The 27,626-nt window shown below is 40.4% G+C and overlaps 1 protein-coding gene across 36 annotated transcripts in view; it reads left to right on the top strand.

The window, feature by feature from the left end:
* NR3C2 (nuclear receptor subfamily 3 group C member 2) overlaps positions 1-27,626 on the top strand; it is a 457,363-nt gene that overhangs the window by 96,291 nt on the left and 333,446 nt on the right. For 4 of the 36 annotated variants that reach the window (XM_086346406.1, XM_086346407.1, XM_086346403.1 and 1 more), the window contains exon 3: positions 15,252-15,296. The exons of the other annotated variants lie outside the window; for them this stretch is intronic. In XM_086346406.1, coding sequence (XP_086202532.1) covers positions 15,252-15,296 — 45 coding nt within the window. The remainder of the gene's footprint in view (positions 1-15,251; positions 15,297-27,626) is intronic. 36 annotated transcript variants of the gene reach the window in all.

Raw genomic sequence — 27,626 nt, forward strand, 5'->3', positions numbered from 1 at the left:
GGACGACAGAGGATGAGATGGTTGGGTGGCATCACCAACTCAATGGACATGAGTTTGAGTAGAATCCGGGAGTTGGTGATGGACAGGAAGGACTGGTGCCACAGGCCATGGGGTTGCAAAAAGTCAGGACAAGACTGAGCGACTGGACTGGACTGAACTGATACTTAGTATCAGTAGTGTATATGTGTCAATGCCAGTCTCCCAATTCATGCCGCCCCCCCTCACCATTCGGTGTGGTGTGCTCCTGCTGCTCCTGCTAAGTCACTTCAGTCATGTCTGACTCTGTGCGACCCTAAGGCCTTCAGCCTTTCAGGCTCCTCTGTCCATGGGATTCTCCAGGCAAGAGTACTGGAGTGGGTTGCCATGCCCTTCTCCAGGGGATCTTCCCAACCCAGGGATCGAACCTGGGTCTCCCACATTGCAGGCAGATTCTCTACCACTGAGCCACCAGGGAAGCATGGTATAGATGATCTTATTTGCAAAACAGAAATAGAAACACAGAGGGAGAGAACAAACCTGTCTTTTCTTTCCCTCACATTGTTTGTTCCAATGCCAGCTACCATACCCATTCAAGTCTTCAGATCCCTTCTGCTGCTTCCTCCTTCCCCTATGGTTAATGAACCATTATCACTGATAGAATGTATAGGATTCCTATTGTCCTCAGTGTAACCAGGACTGGGGAAAGATGCGCTTTGTGACTGCGTATGTTAAAGTACCATGTTAATTTTACGAATAATAAAAATACGCCACCATTGGTTACTTATGATTATCATCAAAAATGATGATGATGTAAGAATAACGATGTAACAGCCATAGCCGAGATGGCTGCTACGGGGCACACAGGGAGCTAAACCACCACGCCATTCAAAGTGTGACCATGCAGTCCGGGGCTCCGCTCCCTCTCCTGGGGTTCTCCTCTTTGAGGAGGTAGTAATTCCATTGAAAGCCTTTCTTCATATTAAAAGCACATCCCCATCTGAGAAGTTAGAGCTCTCCCACCATCCACAGTAAGTGACTTTAAGGGGAAACTGGAAGTGTGCGGAGGCTCGGGGGTGAGAGAAGCTGCCGCCCTGAGCAGGGTGGTGGTGATGAGGGAGAGTGGAGAAGAGGTGCCCGGGCTCACCTGGGCAGAGGCGTGGCCGCTGCTCTGGCAGGGCCCCAGGAGAGGTGGTGGATCTGGTGGACAGTGACGTGGAGTCAGCAGGGTTTGGTGAGTGGTTGATAGCGGAGGTCAGATGATACTCACACCAGTTTTGTATCTGGGTAGATGGCTCAGGAAATAACAGGAGGAGAGCAGGTTTGGGACAAAGATGGCCAGTTGCTTTGGTGTGTCACCAGGTGGATACCTACTGGGTCATTTTCAGTTTGTTGGGTTTTTTTTGGTTTTGTTTTTTTAAAGAAGGGTGTACTTCTGTTTTTCAGTATGTTGGCACTGAACATAAGAAAAACAGGTTTTTTAATTTTGTTTGTTTTTTTTTTTTTAAGTTAGCTTCTTCCTCAAAGGCTTTTCTGGGTTTCTCTTCACTGTCACTAAGGTAATACTGAACATAAATCCTTGTGATGTAGATAATGAAAAAATTGTGTAGTTCTCTACACTTAAGAGGTATGTTACATCTGCCTTTGTGCCTTTATGGATATTAGGTTGGGATTGCAGTTAAGCTAATGAACTGAAGAACTCAGCCTGATAGTCTCATCATTCAATCCAGCAATGTGTCTTAAATTTCAGGCTAATATCTGTCTATACGTGATTGCTTAGCTAGCATTCTTTTGGAACGTTAACATTTTTCATATTAAACCCCAGTTGAATTTTAATAAACTTTTTTTTTTCAGTTGGAGAGTGCCTTTAAACTTTTTAATATTTTATAGATTCCAGTTAAATGAAAGCATTGTTGATTTAATATTGTGATAGTATGTATGTAATATGATCTAGACCAACAGAACAATTACAGTGTGTTGAAAGTGTTTGCCTAATATTTGGATTGCCACATAGCTCAAACAGTTGCAGTCATTGAAAATCACTTTTTAATTTTTAGGTAGCTTTTGAAATGTATGTATCTATAGCAGAGTGACTCTCAAATGTAGAGGCGCTGGAACCTTTCTGCCCTTTTCAAGTGATGCCCAGACTTGCCAGTGAGGGTCCAGGAGTCTCCAGCAGAGGCGTGGATGGGTGGTGCCTGCTGCAGGGTCGTGGGCACTGAGTGTGTCAGTGCGTACAAGGGATCTTGTGAGGAGGTCACCATTATCTTCATCACCTCCACCATAGTTTGGTCTCAGGTCAAACAAAAGGGAGGGAACAAGGCCTCACCCATCACCAGAAAACTGAATTAAAGATTTACTGAGCATGACCCTGCCCATCAGAACAAGACCCAGTTTCCCCCATAATCAGTCTCTCCTATCAGGAAGCTTCCATAAGCCTCTTATCCTTCTCCATCAGAGGGCAGACAGACTGAAAACCACAATTTCAGAAAACTAACCAATCTGATCACATGGTCCACAGCCTTGTCTAAGTCAGTGAAACTATGAGCCATGCCGTGTGGGGCCACCCAGGATGGGCAGGTCATGGTGGAGAGTTCTGACAACACGTGGTCCGCTGGAGAGGGGAATGGCAAACCACTTTAGTATTCCTGCCTTGAGAGCCTCATTAACAGTATGAAAAGGCAAAATGATAGGATACTGAAAGAGGAACTCCCCAGGTCAGTAGGTGCCCAGTATGCTACTGGAGATCAGTGGAGAAATAACTCCAGAAAGAATGAAGGGATGGAGCCAAAGTGAAAATAACACCCAGTTGTGGATGTGACTGGTGATAGAAGTAAAGTCTGATGCTGTAAAGAGCAACATTGCATAGGAACCTGGAATTTTAGGTCTGTGAATCAAGGCAAATTGAAAGTGGTCAAACAGGAGATGGCAAGAGTGAACACTGACATTGTATGACTCAGTGAACTAAAATGGACTGGAATGGGTGAATTTAACTCAGATGACCATTATATCTACTACCGTGGGCAAGAATCCCTTAGAAGAAATGGAGTAGCACTCATGATCAACAAGAGAATCCGAAATGCAGTACTTGGATGCAATCTCAAAAATGACAGAATGATTTCTGTTCATTTCCAAGGCAAACCATTCAGTATCACGGTAACCCCAGTCTATGCCCTGACCAGTAATGCTGAAGAAGCTGAAGTTGAACAGTTCCATGAGTACCTACAAGACTTTCTAGAACTAACAGCTAAAAAAGATGTCATTTCCAAGAATGAAACTAGAACACTTTCTAATACCATACACAAAAATAAACTCAAAATGGATTAAAGATCTAAACGTAAGACCAGAAACTATAAAACTCCTAGAGGAGAACATAGGCAAAACACTCTCTGACATACATCACAGCAGGATCCTCTATGACCCACCTCCCAGAATATTGGAAATAAAAGCAAAAATAAACAAATGGGACCTAATTAACCTAAAAAGCTTCTGCACATCAAAGGAAACTATTAGCAAGGTGAAAAGACAGCCTTCAGAATGGGAGAAAATAATAGCAAATGAAGCAACTGACAAACAACTAATCTCAAAGATATACAAGCAACTCTTACAGCTCAACTCCAGAAAAATAAATGACCCAATCAAAAAATGGGCCAAAGAACTAAATAGACATTTCTCCAAAGAAGACATACAGATGGCTAACAAACACATGAAAAGATGCTCAACATCACTCATCATCAGAGAAATGCAAATCAAAACCACTATGAGGTACCATTTCACACCAGTCAGAATGGCTGCAATCCAAAAGTCTACAAATAATAAATGCTGGAGAGGGTGTGGAGAAAAGGGAACCCTCTTACACTGTTGGTGGGAATGCAAACTAGTACAGCCACTATGGAGAACAGTGTGGAGATTCCTTAAAAAACTGGAAATAGAACTGCCTTATGATCCAGCAATCCCACTGCTGGGCATACACACTGAGGAAACCAGAAGGGAAAGAGACACGTGTACCCCAATGTTCATCGCAGCACTGTTTATAATAGCCAGGACATGGAAGCAACCTAGATGCCCATCAGCAGATGAATGGATAATAAAGCTGTGGTACATATACACAATGGAGTATTACTCAGCCATTAAAAAGAATACATTTGAATCAGTTCTAATGAGGTGGATGAAACTGGAGACTATTATACAGAGTGAAGTAAGCCAGAAGGAAAAACACCAATACAGTATACTAACGCATATATATGGAATTTAGAAAGATGGTAACAATAACCCTATGTACGAGACAGCAAAAGAGACACTGATGTATAGCACAGTCTTATGGACTCTGTGGGAGAGGGAGAAGGTGGGAAGATTTGGGAGAATGGCATTGAAACATGTAAAATATCATGTAAGAAACGAGATGCCAGTCCAGGTTTGATGCACAATACTGGATGCTTGGGGCTAGTGCACTGGGATGACCCAGAGGGATGGTATGGGGAGGGAGGAGGGTTCAGGATGGGGAACACATGTATACGTGTGGTGGATTCATTTTGATATTTGGCAAAACGAATACAATTATGTAAAGTTTAAAAATTAAATAAAATTTAAAAGAAGAAAAAAAAATGTCATTTTCATTATAGGGGACTGGAATGCAAAAGTAGGAGTCAAGAGATACCTGGAACAGGCAAATTTGGCCTTGAGGTACAAAATGAAGCAGGCCAAAGGCTAATAGTTTTTCCAAGAGAACACTCTGGTTGTAGCAAACACCCTCTTCCAATAACACAAGAGAAGGCTCTATACATGGACATCACCAGATGGTCAATACCAAAATCGGATTGATTATATTCTTTACAGTCAAAGATGGGGAAGCTTTATACAGTCAGCAAAAACAAAACCAGGACCTGACTGTGCCTCAGATCATGAATTCCTTATTGTAAAATTCAGAGTTAAATTGAGGAAAGTAGGGAAAACCACTAGACCATTCAGATATGACCTAAATCAAATCCCTTACGATTATACAGTAGAAGTGACTATAGATTCAACTGATTAGATCTTATAGACAGAGTGCTTGAAGAACTATGGACTAAGGTTCATGACATTGTACAGGAGGCAGGGATCAAGATCATCCCCAAGAAAAAGAAATGCAAAAAGGCAAAATGGTTATCTGAGGAGGCCTTACAAATAGCTGAGTAAAGAAGATAAGCTAAAGGCAAAGGAGAAAAGGAAAGATACACCCATTTGAATGCAGAGTTCCAAAGAAAACCAAGGAGAATTAAGAAAGCCTTCCTCAGTGATCAATGCAAAGAAATAGAGGGAAATACTAGAATGGGAAAGACTAGAGATCTTTTCAAGAAAATTAGAGACACCAAGGGAACATTATGCAAAGATGAACACAGTAAAGGACAGAAATGGTATGGACCTAACAGAAGCAGAAGATACTTTTAAGAGGAGGCAGGAATACAAAGAAGAGCTATACAAAGAAGATCTTCATGACACAGATAACCACAATGGTGTGATCCCTCACCTGGAGCCAGACATCCTGGAATGTGAAGTCAAGTGGGCCATAGGAAGCATCACTACGAACAAAGCTAGTGGAGGGGATGGAATTCCAGTGGAGCTATTTCAAATCGTAAAAGATGATGTTGGGAAAGTGCTGCCCTCAATATACCAGCAAATTTGCAAAACTCAGCAGTGGCCAGAGGACTGGAAAAGGTCAGTTTTCATTCCAATCCCAAAGAAAGGCAATGCCAAAGAATGTTCACACTACTGCACAATTGCACTCATCTCACACGCTAGGTAAATAATGCTCAAAATTCTCCAAGCCAGGTTTCAACAGTACATGAATCGTGAACTTCCAGATACTCAAGATGGATTTGGAAAAGGCAGAGGAACCAGAGATCAAATTGCCAACATCCATTGGATTATTGAAAAAACAGGAGAGTTCTAGAAAAACATCTACTTCTGCTTTATTGACTACTCCAAAGCCTTTGACTGTGTGGATCACAACAAACTGGAAGATTCATTAAGAGATGGAAATACCAGACCACCTTACCTACTTCCTGAGAAATCTGTGTGCAGGTCAAGAAGTAGTGTTTAGAACTGGACATGGAAAGTGGACTGGTTGAAAATTGGGAAAGGAGTACATCAAGGCTGTATATTTTCACCCTACTTATTTAACTTATATGCAGAGTACATCATGAGAAATGATGGGCTGGATGAAGCACAAGCTGGAGTCAAGATTGCCGGGAGACATATCAGTAACCTCAGATATGCAGATGACACCACCCTTATGGCAGAAAGCAAAGAACTGAAGAGCCTCTTGGTGAAAGAGGAGAATGAAAAAGTTGACTTAAAACTCAACATTCAGAAAACTAAGATCATGGCATCACTTCACAGCCCATAGATGGGGAAACAATGGAAATAGTGACACACTTTATTTTCTGGTGCTCCAAAATCACTGAAGATTGCATCCATGAAATTAAAAGGCACTTGTTCCTTAGAAGAAAAGCTATGACCAACCTAGACAGCATATTAAAAAGCAAAGACATTATTTTTCCTATAAAGGTCTGTCTAGTCAAGGCTATGTTTTTTCCAGTAGTCATGTATGGATGTGAGAGTTATATTGTAAATAAACCTGAGCACTGAAGAATTTATGCTTTCAAACTGTGGTGTTAAAGAAGACTCTTGAGAGTCCCTTGGACTACAACGAGATCAAACCAGTCCATCCTAAAGGAAATCATTCCTAAATATTCATTGGAAGTACTTACTGATGCTGAAGCTGATGATTGGCCACCTGATGCGAACAGTCTCATTGGAAAAGACCCTGATGCTGGGAAAGATTGAAGGCAGGAGAAAGAGATGCCAGAGGATGAGATGGTTGGTTGGCATCACTGACTTGATGGACATGAGTTTGAATAAGCTCCAGGAGTTGGTGATGGACAGGGAAGCCAGGCATACTGCAGTCCATGGGGTCGAAGAGTCGGACACAACTGAGCTACTGAACTGAACACTTAAAATTCAAGACTGGATTCATGGAATGTAGCATATTTTATGAACTTTTTAAGGACTATTTTTTCTTCCTAACAGCTCATGCAATATTAGCATATGTGTGCTAGGTCACTTCAGTCCTGTTTGACTCTTTGTGACCCAAAGGACTAAAGCCGACCAGGCTCCTCTGTCCATGGGATTCTCCAGGCAGGAACACTAGAGTGGATTGCCATGCCCACCTCCAGGAGTTCTTTACAACCCAGGGATTGAACCCACATCTCTTATGTCTTCTTCATTGGCAGGTGGGTGCCTTACCACTAGCGCCACCTGGAAAGTCAGTGTTAGCCTAGCATTGTAGAAAATAAATCACCTTACGTAAAATATTAGGACTTCCCTGAAATCTCAGTTGGTAAAGAATCAACCTGCAATGCAGGAGACCCCGGTTCAATTCCTGAGTTGGCAAGGTCTGCTGGAGAAGCGATAGGCTACCCACTCCAGTATTCTTGGACTTCCCTTGTGGCTCAGCTGGCAGAGAAACCTGCCTGCAATGCAGGAGATTAGAGTGAAATTTTTTTGTGTGTGGATTGGCATCATTAAATTACATTGCCAGTTTAACTGTACATGTAACTATTGTTTTATTAATAAAATCCAAGAATGATCATTTCACTGATTTGATATTCTAGAAAATTCCATTTCTATTATAGTTCTTGGAGAGTTTTTTGTTGTTGTAATTTTAGCTTTTGATATTAGGGTAGATCATGATCACTCTGGTTTTAAGTTATGTGGGAGAAAGAGGAAATCAGAATTTTTTTGATGGTTTGATAGGTCTTACCTTTGCCTTCTAGGTGAGGGAGCTTGTGAACTGATGAAGAACAGAGACGTTCCTTTGGTTTCAACTGTACAACGTGTAGAACAGGTGTATCTGCAGGTGTACGTACAGGAAGGTCACCCATTCTCTTTAGGAGGGAAAAGAACCTGCCTGTGTGTGCACTGAATCATCCCTTAGAGGTTTTCCAGGAGCCTTCTGATAGCAAGTGTGTGGTCTAGTCATCCCCACAGTTACACTTCTGCTGCTTATTTTGAGTTTAGAAGCTGTGGTCTCTATGTCTACAAGGAGTGAATCTGGGGCTATTGCGAGACCTCTCTCCCTGGATATCTTGGTAGAGTTGTACAGGATGATACTGAAATCAGCGAGTAAGCAATGTGTTACAGAAGTCTTGGGGAAAGATACAGTGTGGGAGGGTCACAGTGGAGGGGACCTGGGAGAAGGCACAGCACGAATACATCCTGCTTCATAATATTTAACATCCTTGTGTTTAGATACACTTGCTCTGTTAACTTTTTCTTTGATTTGGAAACTCAAGTACCTTTATCCAACTAGGTTTTCAGCACACTAGGTATGCTGAAACTCCATATTTCTTGAAATCTGTTTTAGGGATTTATGTAAAGGTTCAGAAAATTAAGATTGGGGAGGGTTAGAAAATAAAACTTTGAGTTTATGAAAAATAGACTTTTCTGGTTTTATTTTGGTTTGGACAGCTTTTCTGTCATGTATAGAAATGCTTTGAAACGCCTATGGTCATATTGTAAGTTGGTGAACTTTGTTGTGACAGTTGTCAAGGGTCCAAGTGGCATCAGTGGGTAGAGTTTCCAAGAGTTTGTGAGCTTGGGTGAGGGAGAATAATGATGCTTTCATTTTCATTAATAAGTAAGTAAGTAAGGTTGCTCAGTCATACCTGACTCTCTCTGACCCCGTGGACTATAGCCCACCAGGCTCCTCTGTCCATGGATTCTCCAGGCAAGAATACTGGAGTGGGTTGCCATTTCCTTCTCCAGGGGAACTTCCCGACCCAGGGATCAAACCCAGGTCTCCCGCATTGCAGGCAGACGCTTTAACCTCTGAGCCACCAGGGATTGAGCATTTCCATTAATAAGGAACATGAGCAATGAACCATAGTTACATTGACAGCCAGTGACTTTGCCACTGAGAGAAGTCACAGATAGTTTCATATCACATGATAGTTGTTGTAGATATCTCAAAATACTTAAGCTTGTTGCTACTTTAAAATTGCATATTAGAGCCACCCTTGTTATTTAATAGATTGATAAAGCAGTACGTTACTTTATCCCATTTTAAAATATTTTGGTAACTGTCAATCTTTTTGGTTTTTTATGTAATCTAGTTATATACTCAACAACAACAGCAAAAGTCCATTATTCTGAGAAGGGGGTCCATAGACTTTACCAGACTGCCAGGGGGATCCACGGTGCAAATAAAAGCCTCTGGGCAGGAGAGTCCAGCAGATTGATATTTTAGATCCAGTCTTACCAGCACCTCACTGTGTGATCTTTGCCAACTTTTCATATGTGCCCTATAATGACGCCACCCATCAACCAGGAAATTACTGTAGAGAGAGAAAAGGGAAATTGTTTTGAAAAATTTTAGTGTATGCATACGGAAGATTTATTAAATGGAATTGGGTATCTTTTCCTTTGTACATGTGCATATTATTATTGTTAGGAGCATAAATGAGGCATCTAATAGAATTTCTGCATTCAATCTCCCATTTCACAGTATAGCTCAGCATCGTTACACTTTAGAGTGAACGGCTACAGGGACACACCGGTTTCACTATAGCTCCAAAAACATTACCACTCATGGAAGCAAAGAGACTTACTTTTCCCTAAACATTTCTTTTTCAATTGATTCCTGTAGTCTCCATTCCTCTAATCCAAACCAGCGGGCTTCAGTGCTCCCCACTGCAATGTGTCAGTTAAGCAGATCACAGAAGAAAAGGGCGTGCTTCGTTTCCAGCAAGCCAGAGGGTAGCAGCCTGGTGAAATTCCTCTATTGACTCAGTATTTACTTGGTATTATTAATCAAGAAATGTAAGACGTGGAAAGAGGAAAGAACAAAGGTATGGGAATGATATTTAATGTTTTATAAAAGTTTCATTTTTATGGTGACCAAATGAGCAAAAGAATAGGTATCAGCTTATTAAATGGTCATGTTACTCAGAAGTTACCAACTGTAAAGCTATTTAACTGAGTAAAACTAATTAGACATTAATTTTGAAATGTGAGATTTTTTTTCCTTTTAGAATTTTCTTCCTCTAATATACCATCCATTTTTTCACTGATGCCTGAGATTGATTACACAGTTTGAGAAGGAGGATATTTTGACCTCTTTGAAGTTATAGGGGAGACGATATCTTACATTAACCAAAAAGTTCATTTGGGGGGGTTTCTATAATATAACATAACATCTTATGGAAAAACCCCAAATGAACTTTTTGGCCAACCCAATAGAGATATGTGAAGAGTTAACTTTAGTTATTATGATTAGTGCCACATTTTCATTGTTCAAATCCTGTTCTCTCATGCCTGTGACTTCAGTGCAAAAAGAACATATTTTAAAGGTCTGGTAAGTGAATGAGTGACTGGAAGGAGGAAGATATGTTGTGGTGTTATGGAGGTTGACTTGGAGATATTTAAAATGTTTTTTCATTCAGAGAAAGCTAACATAGTGGAGAGACCACTAAAGATCAGAGGAAAAAAGAAGGAAAATGTAACGAGAGAGATAACTACACACAGTTAAGTAGCCCCGAGTCCCCAGGATCTCTGGCCTGTGTCACTTACACCCAGTCTCATTCCCAGGATCTCTGGAGGAGCCCCTTGGTTATCTGTCAGCTTTACAGGTGAGATGCAGAGCTGGGTCTCCTGACTGAGTCTGACTGTGTGTAGTCCTATCCTCCTACTGTGTTGTGAGAAGGGAGAGGGACTGTGGGGAGGATGAAAAGCGGTAGGAAGAAATATAGGAGCGGGTAGTAAAGAGACACACCACGGGAACCTTGCTGTGGGGACTGAGGGGGTGTCCTTCAGCCCTTGGCTGACTTCGCACATTCCTACAAGATGCTTCCTGGTCTCCAAGGCTCCTCGGCCCTCCCCTCTGCTGGATCTGGTTTCTCTGGGAGGTGATGCAGTCTTGTACTCCCCAGCAGTTATCCCAGTTAGTAATTATTCATTTGAGTAATTGTTTCTTTTTTTTTCTGACATAATTTATTCCATTTTCTTTTTTTTAATTTATTTTAATTGGAGGCTAATTACTTTACAATATCTATTGGTTTTGCCATACATCAATATGAATCCGCCATTGGTGTACACGTGTTCCCCATCCTGAACCCCTCTCCCACCTCCCTCCCCATACCATCCCTCTGGGTCATCCCAGTGCACCAGCCCCAAGCATCCTGTATCCTGCATCGAACCTGGACTGGTGATTTGTTTCTTACCTCTTTCCTCTGTGTGTGAGAGAGATGTCTCCTTTATCAAAAAAATGAATGAATGAATAGAACAAAAGAGAAACAGGCACACTGACAGGTCAGACCAAGGGTTACCAGTGGTGAGAGGGAAAGGGGGGCAAGATAGATAGGGGACTAAGAACTACAAACCACAATATAGGAAATGATCAGCTACAAGGATATGTTGTACAATAAGGGAGTATAGCCATTATTTTATAAGTTTGAGTATAATCTGTGCAAGTATTGACTCACTCTGTTGTATACCTGAAGCTCGTTTAATAGTATAAATTAACTATACTTCAATTTAAAAAAAACTGCCTCTTTCTCCCTCAGGAGTCTAGATTGTAAATTCCATAACAGTGAGAATGGTAATCATCTCTTCCCTGCTCTAGTCCCACAGCATAATGTCTGATACACTAAAACTTTTATAAAAGCAGAGATGGATATATAGGATATTATCAATGAGTGGAAATAGAAGAGTGGCCAATGTGGAGATAAAGACTTGGAAGGACTTTTAATGAAAAGAGGAGGTGCAGACAGCTTGCAATGCTGGGGAATGCCCTGGACCCTGAATTCTTCAGGAAATCCATCTTTTAAATATTAGTCTAGCTGTGTGGTTATGTACCCAAATTTGGGGTTCAGAAAGCATCTTTACCTATGCATTAGTGCCTTGAAGGGAAGGTGCGCCTTAAAAGGAACACGGAAAAGGAAGGGCCCTGAAGCTAGAATGAGTGTTCATTCAAGCTCTGCCATAGCCTTCGGTGGGTAGTTTATCACAAACTTGACAGTTTCAGAGATGGTAGACCAAAGAGACTGAACTTGTCTAAGATTCAGATGATTAGGCGTGAAAGCTGAGATGGAAACTGGAGTCCGTGATTTCCCATGAATTGTATTGTATTTGAGGAGGATGGAGAACAGTGTAGGAGGCTTGCAGAGCTGCTGCTGGGTCAAGTTGCAGTGTGGTCCTCTACTTCCTTGGCTGAGTCCGTACTTAAAGCTGTCCCTAGTGAAAGTGAAAGTCACTCGGTCGTGTCTGACTCTTTGCAGCCCCGTGAACTGTAGCCCACCAGGCTCCTCTATTCATGAATTCTCCAGGCAAGAATACTGGAGTGGGTTGCCATTCCCGACTTCAGGGGATCATCCCCAACCCAGGACTCGAACCTGGGTCTCCTGCATTGCACACAGATTCTTTACTATCTGAGCCATCAGGAAAACCCCTTGAGTTCTGTATAGTAAGTGATGTTCACAATAATTACTGAGTCATTGGCAGAATGTTGAATTGTATTACATTTGAGAAAGAAAACTATATCATAGTGTAGGGATTTTTCTTCAAAGTGATTAAAGTTTTAGCACTTTAACTCTGTTACAGAAGAAACTCATGTAGAAATTGATCCTCTGTAACTGATGTGGGCTATCAACTTAGAGGTTCTTCCTTTTCATTTACGGAGAAGGCAAAGGCACCCCACTCCAGTACTCTTGCCTGGAAAATCCCATGGACGGAGGAGCCTGGTAGGCTGAGCCTGGTAGGCTGCAGTCCACGGGGTTGCGAAGAGTCGGACACGACTGAGCGGCTTCAGTTTCACTTTTCACTTACATGCATTGGAGAAGGAAATGGCAACCCACTCCAGTGTTCTTGCCTGGAGAATCCCAGGGACGGGGGAGTCTGGTGGGCTGCCGTCTATGGGGTCGCACAGAATCAGACTGAAGCGGCTTAGCAGCAGCAGCAGCAGCAGCAGCAACTGATGTGGGCTATCAATTTAGAGGTTCTTCCTTTTCATTTAAAATTCATTCTTGATTTGTATTATCTTTGCATTTTTAAAATCCCCAACAGGTTATCTGTAAACAAACATTCCATTAAAAAAAATCATCAGAGATTTATTATCAGATACCAGTTAATATATGGCTTCTGCTTTGTAGGAACTTATATACCAGAGAGAGAGAGAAAGACATGTACATAATATTTACAATCCTAGGGTCCTGATTCCACAACAGGGATTGAGTGGCATCCTAAGAGGCTTGTCTACAAAGGTGACAGCTGTGGTGGCCCAAGACACATACTCCGTTGTCCAGGGAGTCCCATACATTGTGAATTTAAAATGTAATTTCTTGTCAGTCTGTATTCCGTATTGTGTTATGAAAGATGTTGTGTGCGTGAGTGCTCAGTCATGTCTGACTCTTTGCAACCCTATGGATTGTAGCCCACCAGGCTCCTCTGTCCATGGGGTTCTCCAGGCAAGAAAACTAGAGTGGGTTGCCATTTCCTGCTTCAGGGGATCTTCCTGACCCAGGGATCGAACACGAATCTTATGTGTCTCCTGCATTACAGGCGGATTCTTTACCTGCCGAGCCATTGGGAAAGCCCCCATGAAAGCATTGTATAGTTAAAATGAAACTATACAATGTATAGTTAACTATACATTGTATAGTTAAAATGCTAACTATAGTTAGCATTGTGTAGTTAAAATGAAAACTTAGGTGAAAGCTCCTATTGAAATAACTGGCACATAGCATTTTGACTTGTTAAAAAATCTGTCTTATAAACCCAGTCAGTTACTATGTGAATTGGAATATTCCAGAGTCTGAGACTATTCTACCAAACAGTGATTCAAAAGCATGATTCTGTTTATAGCCCAAACACATCCTAAAACCAAACAGGAATGATTAATCGTTAGTTAATATGTCAGATGCTTATAAATTTAAAAAGTTCTTTAGGGAAAAGTGGGTTTGTTACTGAAGAACGCATACTTCTAATTACAATAGAGTTTTTGTGATGCTTTTGGCTGAGCTGTTTGCCTTTCCTATGAGCCTACAATAAGATCCTTTAATACCCATAGCATACAGTAAGACATTAATGAGCATACTGACTGCACTTACATAGCGTATGGATCTTGGCCTGTGTTACTATGATCCAGTTTCAGTTAAAGCTTATTTTTGGTTTTGTTTAAAGAAGAAAGCACACACTGTCATGTGGAGAAAAACATGCATACAGTCTACTTACGCACGTGTGTGTATAAATTAATAGTGTTAATTATATAATTAGTTTTATTTTTATAAACTTCTCCACAGTGCTTGGTGCTAAATAAGCAAAATGAGAACAAGCAGGGGGAGATGAAAAACGCCTCTGTTTTGCCAAGATTTTTCTAAATGACTTGTGATATCCCTTCTATATTTCTGTGCTTGAGCAGGCTGCCTGAGGAAGTTCCGTTTCTTCTTGTCCCTGTCACTGAATGCTTCCTTTCCTTTTCGCTTTTCCGCCTGTGCTTCCTGTGTGAGAGTGAGCGGCGTGAAGCCAGGCCCCGTGCTGCACTTGTGGGCTCAGGTTCCCATCCACACCTACCTGCCGCGGTCCTTGTCCTGGGAGCTCAGTCTCGGCCCCGTAACCAAGTACACAGGATAATCCAATCGGTTGTGTGTGTGCAGAAACTTAGCTCCCCATATACATTTGTCACTGCCGTTTTTACAGTTTACAGATTGTTCATTGGGGGGCCTCTATGAACTTCTTGAAATTATATCTGACATTCTATTTTACCTGTGTGAGAGGAGTGGGTGCCTAGCTGTTCCTCAAAGGGCTGGGACCCCAAAACAGGGAAAACATAGGAGCTGACTCTTAGATCTCCTCCACCTCCACCAACACCACCATATTCTCTTTAAAAAAATAATAATAAATGTGCATCTCGAGCAACCGTGAAAAGCTGTAGTGATGATTCATTTATTTTGGCACCTATAAATTTTATTGGTACTCGTTTGTTTCTCATCTAGTTTGATAGCTGTATTTGGCAATTTTCGAGTGGGAAAACTGAAGGTAACTAGAATCCTTTTGCTGGGAGGGGAAGGGAGGTAGAGGTCTTACACATACCCGAAGGGGATGTGAGAAATTAGAGGCTATAAAATTCCTAAGTCCTATCGGGAATAGAAGAACCATGTGAGAACCATGTGGTGCAATAAATTCTGGTTGTGAGGTGCTCAAATTATTAGATTTTCTTTTCTTTTTTTTTTTTTTTTAAATAGCTATGGTGAGGACAAGCCGGAGAACTCAACACCTTTGGTCAGATGGTGAGTGCAGTTGCTCTAAGGGCACTGGCTTATCTTTTCAAATGATAGCCAAGTTGACTGGTCCAGAAAAGAAGATTAATGAAGTGAGAGAACTGTGTAAGGAATTTGGTCCAAAATTACAGATTAGAAAAAGCAGTTCATTTATTCTTTCATTCTAGCATGACTTTTTCCTTTATGTAGCTCTCCTCTGGCATGATAATCCAAAGGAATGGAGCTTGAAAAATAGGTTACTTTTGTGACCCAGTAAGTGAATCACATATGTAGCATTTTGGATTGTTTTTTCAATCTGTATTTTTTTGTGAGTTGTGGTTTAGCTTATTTTATCTTTTCTACTTAGCATTTTTGTACCTGCTTCCCATTTTCCTAGACTAAACTTAGTTTATAGAAATACTGTTGTTAGTATGCTATTATCCTGTTTAAAGGAACTTGCCAATTAAATATTAACCTACTGGCCAAGTACCCTAATGGATTAGGATAAGCACAGCTATAAGTGTCTTAAAAATGGAAGCTTTCTTTTTTTTTTCCTTGAGATTCTGGAACCTACTACTTTTGGAAACCTCAGTGATTAAGCAGTTTCGTATAATTTAAATTTAGGAAACAAAGAACTGAGGCATGGCATTTTAATAAGGGGTTTACCTTGTATTGAGAACACATAGTTGAATAAATATAGCCCTTTTGAAAGAGAGTACTTTCAGTGCATTTTCATAATTTCAGGATACTTGTTTTTGGTTTTCTCTTATAATAATACTCTATAAGCCGAGAAGTAAAAATTTCTGGCCTCTATGTGTTTATTCCCTTTTTTATATTTATTTATCTATGTCTTTATCTGGCTGCATGGGGTCTGAGTTGTGGTAAGCAGGATCTTCATTGCGGTGCTTGGGCTTCTCTGTATTTGTGGGTCAAGGGATTAGTTGCCTCACCACGTGTGGGATCTGACTTCTCTGACCAGGGACTGAACCCAGTACCCCAGCATTGGAACGTGAATTCTTAATCATGGGACCCTGTTTATCCCTTTTTTGACCCATCCCTCACATTCATAGCCTTTGCCTTACTTTGGATTTTTACATGCCAGAAACTTGAGTGGGTTATACTCCTATTCCATTTTCTTTTTAAGTGAGAATTGAAAACAAAAGTATATCATGAGGATTGATAAACAGAGAAAAATTAACCATCAATATGCTTCAGTTTAACAGAGATAATTAATGTTAAATAAAAAAGAGCCATTGATGAAAGTTTTGTCATAGAAGTTTATCTTGTTAGCATTTTCCTATGTTCATCTAGAGAGAAATTAATTTTTTTCTAGATATTACAAAAATGCTTTATATTTGGAGCCATATGTGAATGACATTTGTTTAACTTTGATAAAGTTATGACTTGTGGGGGCCTTCCATGTTATAACTGCCATATAAAAAATACTTACAGTCTAGTCATTTAGAAGGGTTCCTTAGAGTTCAGTCCCCTCACTATAGGGGAGGATGAGGAGGAAGGTTATGACATTTGAAAGCATAGGTACTTTGTCAGTAGGTAAATAGGCTTGTCTTTTATTATATATGCTCATTTTAAAGATTTACAGCTAAGATTCTCCCAGAATTATAAAGTTATGAGCAGAAAGTTGTGGGAAAGTGAAATTTAATTGGGGTTGCAAGACTTTTTTCTGTGACAGCATTTTTATAAATGTCTATTCTTGGGATATGTCCTATACACACAAGGAAGAAGTGGTCTTTTTGTCTTGAAATAATGTTACAGTACTATAGAGGTCCTAAGTATCTCTCTTGCATGTGTGCTAAGCTGCTTCAGTGGTGTCCGACTCTGCGACCCCATGGACAGCAGCCCGCCAGGCCCCTCTGTCCAAGGGATTCTCCAGGCAAGAACGCTAGAGTGAATTGCCGTGCCCTCCTCAAGTATCTCTCTTAGCAAATGCCAGTTTAGAATGGATAGGTTTATACTACATTCCCAATGTATTCTATTTACATGTAGGAAACTGTGGGTCAATAAGTTACAGCCTAGATCTACTTATGGATGAAACTACTGGGAAAAAATATTCATGTTTTTACCCTGGGTGTCTGCTTCACAGGTGTCTGTCTTCAAATGAGACATTGCTGTTTCTATGTTCATATAGTTTTCTTCAGAATTATATAATGTACATGTAAATACAGGACATATACAGTTTAGCACGGTTTAGCAAAATCATTTGTACATTTATGAGAGAGTTTAGTTTCATCAATATTTTAAGTACTTTGGATAGAATTTTTTCATATACAGAGAGCATATTTTCCTTATTACAGCAACAGTGGCTTCCATTGTCTGATGAGTATAATATATAAAATACTTTAAAAGGTGTCTCTTTTCATGCTATTGCTAACTGGCGTGATGAGAGTTTTATCCTGTGTGTCTGAGGATTGTGTGTGAACATTGTGTGGTATCAGGGGCACTCAGGAAACACTAGCTTATGTTGGGTTCTATTCTAAGAACCTCATGCACACGAGTCATGTAATAGACACTTAACCCCGTGTGTTGGGAATTTGCCCTGTCCCCATTTTAACACCAAGGAAATACAGGTGAATTCCAAAAGGTGAACTAACTTGGTCAGGTCAGGTAACAGGACCAGGATTTGATCTCCAAAGCCAAAACTTTACTTTTCCTCTTTGGATTTCTGACAAGAAGCCTCTTCAATTCAAAGTGTTCTTCTTACCATTAGTTTTATTCATTGGTAGCTTGTCGGTCTCCTCCCGGTGATCACAGTGGGATGCCCACGCTTCAGAGAACTTTGTACCACATTTCTTGTTTGCCAGCTCCCGGTGGATGAATGCAGGGAGCGGGGAGGGTCCCTCCCTCCCCACTGGGAAGGATGCTGCCCTTAGGGGTGTGCTGCAGGTCACCAGGGGCTTTGGGAGTACTGCCCCAGATGGTGTGGGCATGTGTGTGCAAGTTCTGTCGCTAAGTCATGTCCAACTCTTGCGACACTGTGGACTGTAGTCTTCTAGGCTCCTCTGTCCATCAGATTCTTCAGGCAAGAATACTGGAATGGGTTGCCATTTCCTCCTCCAGGGGATCTTCCCAACCCAGGAGTCGAACTCACATCTCCTGCATTGGCAGGCAGATTCTTTACAACGGTGCCAGGTGGGAAGCCCTCCCAGATGGAGCACTGCCTGGACAAGGCAGGAAAGCTGGCTTTACACCAGGGTGGAAGTTCACCGGTTATTGATCTGGGAAAGAATGGGGATGAGAGTTGAGAAAGGTGTTCTGGACAAAGGAAAGAATAAACAGATCAAGAGACAGAGCATTGTGGTGAATGCAGGGCCCATCAGCAGGTTGAGACTTTGGTCTGAGATACTTTTCTTTGAAAATATTCTGCTCCTAAAGTAAAACAACCTAAGGTAACATGCTGTCAGTTAAATGGGACTTTAATCTCTGGCACCCCTCACACCCCAAGAGGTCTGTGGACCTCACCTTGAGAATGTTGATGTTAAGATATCTTACTGATAAATTGCTTAGGGAGTGGAACAGTGAGACAACTCATTAGTCTATGCAGAACAATGACGTCTAGACAATTTCTGACATGTGTTAAACTCTCTGTTATTGAAATAGGTAATAGTTTGTTGTTGTTTAATTGCTGAGTCGTGTCCAACTCTTTGCGACCCCATGTATTGTATAGCCCCCTAGGCTCCTCTGTCCATGGGGTTTCCCACCAGGAATACTGGAGTTGATAGCCATTTCTTTCCAGGGGATCTTCCCTACCCAGGGATCCAACCCCTGTCTCCTGCATTGCAGGTGGATTCTTTTACTGCTGACCTACTGGGGAAGCCCCAGGTGATATTTTAATTGTACTCAATTCCATTAAAAGCTGTTATTTGATTGACCCCTTCATTGAAATAATTCATGGTATTATGTGATGGAGGTATTTTTTTAAATATAGTGTGAACTCCGTATAAAATCATGAAATCACTTCTTCATTTCCTTTGCTAATTTGAAGTTTAATGTTTTTGTTCTTGTTTTATGTTTATCCTAGCTACAAAAGATTTGTTTAATTTTATATGCTAAAGTGAAACTAACCTTGGTTGAGGCAAACCTGTATCGTTTTTAATTGGGTGTGGTGCAGTTTTATGATATTTTCCTTAAAGACAGCTTCATGAACTATATTTCTTTTGGAGATACTTTGTACACCCAAAGCACTTAAAAAAAAAAAAAACTGTTTGATTATAACTATTAGTTTCCTATCATCATTTTATGTCAGGATTTAAAATTTTTTTAAATACTAATCATAAGTTTGAAAAGTAAACCTGCCTTTATAATCATTTATCCTATAGAGTGGACTTCCCAGATGGCTCAGGGGCAAAGAATCCACCTGCCGATGCAGGAGACACGGGTTTGATTCTGGGTGGGGAAGATCCCCTGGAGGAGGAAATGGCAACCCACTCCAGTATTTTTGCCTGCAAATTTCCACAGAGGAGCCTTGTGGGCTATATACAGTTCATGGGGTTGAAAAGAGTAGGACACAACTGAATGTGCATGCATCCTATAGAAAAATGTAATATGTTTTGTAATACATTCTGCTGCTGCTGCTGCTAAGTCGCTTCAGTCGTGTCCGACTCTGTGCGACCCCATAGACGGCAGCCCACCAGGCTCCCCCGTCCCTGGGATTCTCCAGGCAAGAATACTGGAGTGGGTTGCCATTTCCTTCTCCAATGCATGTAAGTGAAAAGTGAAAGTGAAGTCGCTCAGTCGTATCCGACTCCTAGCAACCCCATGGACTGCAGCCTACTAGGCTCCTCTGTCCATGGGATTCTCCAGGCAAGAGTACTGGAATGGGGTGCAATTGCCTTGTCCGTAATACATTCTACATACACTCTAAAAATGTATTTCATTTTTTTCTTCTTTTCAGTTATTTCTCCTCATTGGGTGAGTGGCTATTTGCATGGTTGGGTAGGTTTAAAATAAATTTTACATGTCCAGAGGTATAACTGATATCTTGTGATTTGTGTAATAATTTTTCAAAGCTGTGTGATACTAATTTTAAGGGGGTGGGAAAAGAGATTTTCATCCTTAAGTGAAAGAGCCATGAAGTCGAACCCTTTTATATATAGTGAAACATCACTAGGATGTGGTTCCTTATTTACAGTACATGGGTTGGCCTAGGGTGAAACTCTGTCCTATAAAACAATAAAATCTTAATAAAGCATGTTAAGTCAGCAAGGAGACTGATACTAGATCCTCTACTATATCTCATCTACAGGAAGTGTGTGGTTTTGAGTAGCAGAGATGGTCTTTTTCTATAGGAATAGTATGCATTTTTCTGAAAAGTATAGTTTTCTGCTTTATAAAAAATATATATTTTTGTAGGTTATTTTTGTGCAGTCTTTTCATTACCACTTGCATTTACTGTATCTCATGCAAGTTTTTCAGTGTTGTTATATATTCTAGAATATATGTATATATGTGTGTGTATATACATATGTATGGGAGATATATCTATACTTATTTTGGTATATTTTAAAAATCTCCTGTTGATAAATAAGCTATTTCTTATGGTGATTTTGGCAAACTAAATTTAGCATTGACTCTGATATATTTCCATAATTTAAAATTATGATAGATTTGTATTAATAAGAATATATTGGTGCTTCAGTTGTATATTTTACCAGGTTTTGTAATTAATTTAACTAGGATTTTTATTGTAAGCCTCCTTACAATTTTTTGGAATAAAGCAGTATATAAATGATATAAATATATATATTAAAATACAGTATCTGGTTTAATTATATCTTTGGAGCATTTTGAGATTAATTTCACTTATTTAAGCAGAAGAGATCTCTCTGGTTTTGTGAAAATGGATACATGCCTTATAGTGAGCACTTTGCTTTTTTGCTACCTGAAATCTATGCAAATAAAGTTAAGACCTGCTTTGTCATCTCTGGGGATCTCATTAATGTTTATTCATTCACCATTTGACTTTATATTTTATGTTATTTCAGAAAATGTGTTAAGTAACTTGTTAGCTGCTCTATGTTTTTAAACCACATTTCTATAAGAATCTTTATTTTTCAGGCATTTATTTGTGTTTAGCATTCCCATTATTTATATATCTATACTTGCTGGGCATTTCCAAGATATTTAGTAAGATAAGATTTTTAAATAGGAAGAGTCTATAGTTGTTCTTTGTTGGATTCATTGTGAAGGGAGCTAGTTGGCTGATTGATTTTAGGAATAAGAGATCAAGGGCCACAGCTTCACATCCTTTCCTGATTCCCCAGAGATGCCAGGAGAAGACCATCTGTGATGCAGTTTTGGGGTGAGGCCTTTCATTTCATCTGAGCAGCAGCCTACATGAGTCACTGGGTCGTTGGCACCTGTGGCTAAATAGAATCTGAGATACGAAGCAGCATTTTGGCCAGATGAACAACTATGTATAGTTCTATGTAGAGTTAAGATTTATGATTTTCATTAACACAGACAAGAGAAATAAAATACTCTTAAGTGACCTCAAAAAAAATAGCAACCCATAAGAAGCACCCCACACATCACCCTTTCTCAAGATGACTTCCAAAAACTGAGAGAGAAATCTAGAAAAATATCTTCACATATTTTACTGCTGGAAAATGGGTAGGACTCTGTTGTCCCAGGATCAGTATTGCAGAATCCATGCTTGGTTTAAGGAATAGGTCTGATCTCTTGTCAGCCCTCCTCCCTCCAGCAAGGCAGGAAGAATAAGTAACTTCTGTTTCCGTTGGTCATTTAAGAAGATCCCATAATTCCTTCCTTTTTCAACAAGATTATTCATCCTTGTGGTATCCCGAGTATAGGACACTGAGAAAACGCCTTATGGTACTTGAGCTGCTAAAGCTTTAAAACCAGAATGGAGACTGACATAGATGCAGAGGGTAGATTGTTGGTTACCAGAGGTGGGGGTGGAGGGGATGGGTGAAGGTGGTTCAAAGGTATGAATATCCAGTTATAAACCCTGGGGATATAATGGGCTTCCCTGATAGTTCAGTTGGTAAAGAATCTGCCTGCAATGCAGGAGATCATGGTTCGACTCCTGGTTGGGAAGATCCGCTGGAGAATAGGGATAGGCTACCTACTCCAGTATTCTTGGGATATAATGTACAGCTTGGTGACTGTGGTTAACAATACTGTGCTGCACATTTGAAAGTTGCTAGAAGAGTACATCTTAAAAGTTCTCAACACAGGAAAAAAATATTTTGGAACTGCATGTGGAAATGAATGTATTTAAACTTAATTTTAACAATCATTTTGCAGTGTATACATATGTCAAGTAGTTATATCACACATAAGCAAATACAATGTCATGTCAATTATATCTCAATTAAAAAAAATAAAAGAACAGAGGCTGAATTTTGAGAATGCTTCCTGAGGTAGTCATATCAATGATAATATCTAATATTATAGGCAGCCTTTATTACCTTTTTATAACCGAAGAAACCTGGACTCAGAACTGGTCACTGTGAGTCAATTCACTTGCTTTTGTTCACTCATTGACTCAACAAGCATCTGCTGATCACCTCCCAGCTGCCCTGGGAATGAAATGCCTGCCACTTTGCCCTCAGGTGGCTGAAAGCCTTCCAAGCTTGTCACTAACAAGCGGGGCCTGTGTGGGGCTCTTGTCTCCATGGCACAGCTAAGAGAGCAGAGGGAGGGGCAGCCACGGGTAAGGGCAGCGGTAGATGTTCCTGGCCAGTGGGAAAAACAGACAGAAGTTACCTGGTAGAAAAGACAAATCGGCCCAGAATATGAAATTGCTGTTAAAACAGGAGACTTGAATTTCCTTTGCAGCATTTTTTAAATATTCAGGGGAAAAAAAAAAAAAAAACATGAGTCTGGTAAGGGCATTATATTTATAATTACTTATTTTTCAAGTTGAGCACCAACTACTCGTGCATTCAGAGATGTATACATGGTTTCTTATTCTCAGGATGGAAACAAAGGAATAAGACAAGAAAAAGAATAGTAGAATGATAGAATATTTTGTGCCAAGCTTAAGGCTGCTAATTTAATTTGTGTCAGTAAACCTTTATTGATCTAATAAATCTTTTTTCTTGCCCTTGAGTTCACAGCCATTTTAAGACAGGTAAGTGATGAGTGCCCCCCAATAAGCACTCTATATCCCATGCCAAGGAGACAGAATTGTGTTCTGACAATGAGTTTAAGTTTAAAACGAGCTGTTCTTATTGACAGAAATTGTCTAGATGTAAATGTTCTTTCCTCTTTGAGGCAGACGAGAGGTAGTTTTGAATTTGAATTTTAGTGTGGTGGCTATGAGAAAAAAAAAAAAAAAGGAGATCTTTTAGGAAACTAATCCAGTAATCTCATATAATAGCATGGCCTGAACAAGGGTACGATTTGGAAATTGAATTTAAGAATGAAAAAAAAGTCGTTAGAGATATTTCTAAATCTTTGATTTTTTTTCCATTAAGGTATTAATGCCAGTTATTTGAAAAGTTAAGTGGGGGGTGTGTAGTTGGTCTTTTCTATTCAAATATATAGTATTTAAAGTCTTATTTGGCACCCCACTCCAGTACTCTTGCCTGGAAAATCCCATGGACGGAGGAGCCTGGTGGGCTGCAGTCCATGGGGTCACTAAGAGTCAGACACAACTGGGAGACTTCACTTTCACTTGTATGCTATGGATATGAACACAGAGTTTCAATCCCACCACCTGAAACTTCCTGGAAATTCCCATGTTCAGCAGTGGGAGGTGCGAGTAGACTGATATCAGGATGGTCAGCATACAAGGGCACTAACTTTGGAGTCAAACAGACCTTCCCTACCTGGCAGTTGTATTTCCTGGGCAACTTAATCTTTCTCAGCCTCAATATTCTCCTCCATAAAATGGGCATAATGCTATTTCCTGGTGTATAGAATGAGTAAGTATTAAGGTGATGATGAACACAGAGCATCTGGCACAATACTAGCTCACTTTCTAAGCAACAAGCAAGTGTTTCTTGGTTTTACTTATAATAAGGTACTTGTCTTTCAGGAAAGACAACTATGTTGTAATTTGGGGCTGCTGAGTTTATTTTGCCACTTGTATAATAGGACCCTTGTTTCCATATTTCCTCAATTTTATGTTTATACATCTTTTCTTCTTCCTGCAAATGTTTTCCTTCAGTCTCATAACGTCGTCTTGGGAGCAGTACACTGTAGTGTTACTTGATACCAACAGTATACACCATCAGCCTTTCCTTTACACTATTCTGGGGACTCAGAGAAATTTAGCAAATAATGAGAAATTGTCTAATGGGAAATGAAAGTCATGAAATTAGGATATTGCATGTCATACGTTAACATCGACAGCAAAAAATCAAATGCGTTGTAAATACTAAGGAAAGTGGTCATTATGAACTGTTTTCCCAAGCAACCAGTAGAGCCTTCATAAAAGGGAAATAATTCTCATTTAAAAAAATTTTGCTCAGTTTTTAAACCAGGAAGCATCTATGAACCCTTGTGTTTTTTTTTTTTTTTCTGTAGGAACACTTATGGGGTCACATGGGCTTCCCTGGTAGCTCAGCTGGTAAAGAATCTGCTTGCAATTCAGGAGACCCTGTTCAAATCCTGGGTGGGGAAGATCCACTAGAGAAGGGCTAGGTTACCCACTTCAGTATTCTTGGGCTTCCCTAGTGGCTCAGCTGGTAAAGAATTTGCCTGCAATGCAGGAGACCTGGGTTCGATCCATGGGTTGGATAGATCCCCTGGAGAATGGAACGGCTCCCACTCCAGTATTCCGGCCTGGAGAATTCCATGGAGCGTATAGTCCATGGGGTCGCAAAGAGTCAGACACAACAGCAACTTTCACACTTATGGGGCCACATAAGAATATGCTAGACATTTGTCATATGCCTTCCCTTCTCTGAGTTTAATTTCTTCTTCTTCTTTTTTTTTTTTTTCTCCCAGCCTGCTTTCTAGCTGACTTTAACAGCCTTTCCAACAGGCAAAATTGTGAGCTGTCCCTGGAACGTTGCTATATCTTAGATTCAAGTTATAGTACAAGTGAGACGTAATGAAACCAGAAAAAATACTGTAGAGACAGCCAAACAAAATAATCAGTGAAAAGGAAAGGCTCTTGTGAGAGAGAACACTTTAATACCAGGAATATGATGACTTATTTTGCACAGTATGTAATGGAATTTTCTGCACCGAAAGGTGACATGTTCTGAATTCATTGTTTTATCCAAGTCAGGGGCCAAGTTAGAAAGCATCTCCTTTGTGCCTTTCAGAATTGTTGCCACATCTGTGTAATTAAGTGGATAAATTAACAGTACATGTTCAGCTATGCTGTTTTCTTTCAAGTTGCTTTTCTTGTGTCTTTGGTAATACTGCTTTGAATGCAGCAAAAGTCAGGTAACGAGTTAACCTTAGGGCGTGAGAATGGTTGAAAAGTCAGAAGGAAAAATGAAGAAAAATCATTCTAGTAGTTAAAATATATATTACAAAATCTCTGTACTATATTCCATGCCCTAGTGATAAGGCCAGTAAACATGTATTAGGTTTCTTGGATTATCATGTATTAGGAGCAGCAAATTAGGGCATGAGAACACACGTATCAAAAGTGGTAGGAAAGGACATTAAAGCCCATACAAGCACTTAGCACAGCAATTAGGGAGCCATTTGTTATCCAGGCAAATGACCCTGCAGACCTCATTAGCTCCTGATGGTATCACTGCATTTACAACCCAGAACAAAACTTAGAGCCCACAGTGATGACCCTGGGAAGATACAGTTACATCCATTCTGCACAGTACATCAAGGCAGACACAGGTGAGAAAGTTTTCTTAGAATGGTAAAAATACAAGTTTAGGCCTATACATGAATAAATTTCCTAAATTTGGAAAATTTACTCTCATTCATTTAACTAATGGTTTCTAAGCACCTCCTATGTCCCAGGTGTTTTTCTTTGTTTGTTTGTTTTTTAAGTGCTAAGGATATAAATCCTTGATTCAGATACAGCCCTTGCCTTTGTGGAGTATACAGAACAGTCAGCGAATCAGATGTAGATCACGTAGGATAAGTAATCACCGTGGTGGGTGCAGCTTTGGGCAGACGAAGCATGTTGTAACATCAGGTTTATGGCGAATATAGCTGGCTGGGGGATGTCACATAGATCCCCAACCAAGAGGCAGAGTGTGGCTTGAGGGCTGGCTGCTCTGTCTTGACTGTTTCTTCATAGGCTCAAAGAGTGACCTAACTCATGAATTAATCGCAAGCATTAAATAAGTAATAGGTGTGAAGGGCTTAATGGTGCAGTTATTGCCAGTTGTACACCTTCTAAACCACTGCTGCTGTGAGAGTTCTTCATCTGCTGTTAGGATTATTGCTGTGAAGCAGTGGTGTTTATTTTTTGTGCCACTAGATCATAAACTCAGTGAAGACGGGCACTCTGTTTTGTTCACTGCTGTGTCCCCATTGGGACACAGCATAGGTTCTCAAAAAAATATTGGCTGCATAAATACTTTGGGAATGCTAGTAGTAGTAGCAGAGGTAGTAATAATAATAATAGTAACAACAACCAAAGGTCTTTGAATCCGTTCGCTCTTCATCGTCAAGGCCAGCTGCTTGGACCCCAGAACCATCATTTCCCATCTGGGCTTTCATAACGGCCTCTGACCTGGTCTTCCTGCTGCAGTTCCCGCTGTGACACCATGTTGCCCAGAGTTCCTGCCTGATTCTAATCATCCCTTCACCGTTTAAGGTCTTTCCACAGTTTCCCTTGCTCTTGGGATAAAATCCAAACATTTTTATTGTGTCTATCAAGGTCACTTCCTGCCTCCCTTTCCAGGCTTCAACACCTGCCCTCCCATTTCAGCCATGCTGACGTTTCTTCACTTCTCACTCACAGCTTTCTGCCTGGAGAATTCTGCTCTCTCGTCTTGGGCAGTTAACTCCAATTTGTCTTCAGTCGGTTTTGGTAGAGAAGTCTTTCCCTGCCCCGGGCCTGGGGCTCTTGTTAACATCCCAGTGGCCCTTGTGTTGTTAATAAATTCTTGTATTTAATCTTCCCTGTTGGACTCTGAGCTCTAAGAAAGGAGGGACGAGGTCTGTCCTTTGCTCTGCTGTATGTAAAGGGTGTAGTAAGTTACCTGACGTTTAGTGAGAAATTCATGAACCAAACAAATATAACAAAACAGAAACAAACTCAGATACAGAGAACAAAGGAGTGGTTACTGGCCCTGGGTTAGGGGAAGTAAGATACTCATACTACCAATTATAACTTACAGGGATGTGATGTATAACCCAGAGAGTAGGGTCAGTAGTTGATAACTTTGTGTCTATATATTCTACAGTCACTTTGTGTAGTCTATAAAAATAGCAGTCACC

This window comes from Bos grunniens, chromosome 17 (genome assembly GCF_055505025.1).
Source record: "Bos grunniens cultivar Pamir isolate PY7600 chromosome 17, Bosgru_T2T1.0, whole genome shotgun sequence".
NCBI classification, from domain to species: Eukaryota; Metazoa; Chordata; class Mammalia; order Artiodactyla; family Bovidae; genus Bos; species Bos grunniens.